Source organism: Pteropus alecto, unplaced genomic scaffold (assembly GCF_000325575.1).
Source record: "Pteropus alecto unplaced genomic scaffold, ASM32557v1 scaffold106, whole genome shotgun sequence".
NCBI lineage: Eukaryota > Metazoa > Chordata > Mammalia > Chiroptera > Pteropodidae > Pteropus > Pteropus alecto.
The window spans coordinates 18,108,748-18,109,478 of NW_006442103.1; the positions used below are offsets into that span (position 1 = coordinate 18,108,748).

General features: G+C 64.8%; 1 protein-coding gene across 1 annotated transcript in view; it reads right to left on the minus strand.

Annotated features, from left to right (window-relative positions):
- The window catches only part of HJV (hemojuvelin BMP co-receptor), a 2,180-nt gene that overhangs the window by 599 nt on the left and 850 nt on the right, over positions 1-731 (minus strand). Inside the window, exons 3-4 of the mRNA XM_006919832.1 lie at positions 512-729; positions 1-10 (exon numbers count right to left, since the gene is read on the minus strand). The exon at positions 1-10 is cut by the window's left edge and continues 599 nt beyond it. Coding sequence (XP_006919894.1) covers positions 1-10; positions 512-729 — 228 coding nt within the window. The remainder of the gene's footprint in view (positions 11-511; positions 730-731) is intronic.

Consider the following 731-nt stretch of genomic DNA (forward strand, 5'->3'; position numbering starts at 1 on the left):
TAACGGTCAGCTGTGAGGGCAAGAAGGAAAACAGTTCATTTCGGGCTCCGGGTACCTCCATCCCCCGCCCCCCCAGTCACAGTCAGGGATCCCAGAGAGTCCAGGCTCAGCGTGGCCCTCACTCCCCCATCTTTCCTCCTCGTGTCGTGACACGGGACTCCACAGGACTCGTGCTCGCTGGACTCTCCCCCTTTTTATCTTCGTCCCAGCAGCTCCCACAGAAAGAAGCGCCCCCTTCCGCAACCCCACCCCGGGGCTCCTGGGCTCTCCTCTCTCCAGCCTCCCCTCAGGGTTTTCTGAATTTGAGTGACATCCGCACCAGAGGAAAGTGGTTTCCAGGAGCAGGCGTTTGGTGGGGGCGATTCCGGGCGTGGGGGCGCTGGAGGAGGGGAGGGAATAGGGGGCGTGGCCGACAGGTCGTGGGGACGGGATGGGAGCGGGATGCGAGCGGGATGCGAGCGGTGCCGCGGGGTGACCCTGAGAGGATCTGGGGGAGCAGTTGCGTCCTGACCTTCCGGGTGGTGGTGGCGTTGGTCCCCGATGCCACGGGGAAGCTGGTGGCCTGGACAAATAGAAAGTCATTGTCCAGCAGGGGCCAGGCTCCTTGGACGCGGCAGGTGTGAAAGTGGTGGTGGAAGCTGCGCACGTGGGGGTCCCCGAAGGAGGCGCAGTGCAGGAAGCCCGGGGGGCGACCGTGAAGTCGGGAAAAGCGGCCCTCGTAGTCGCAGGGG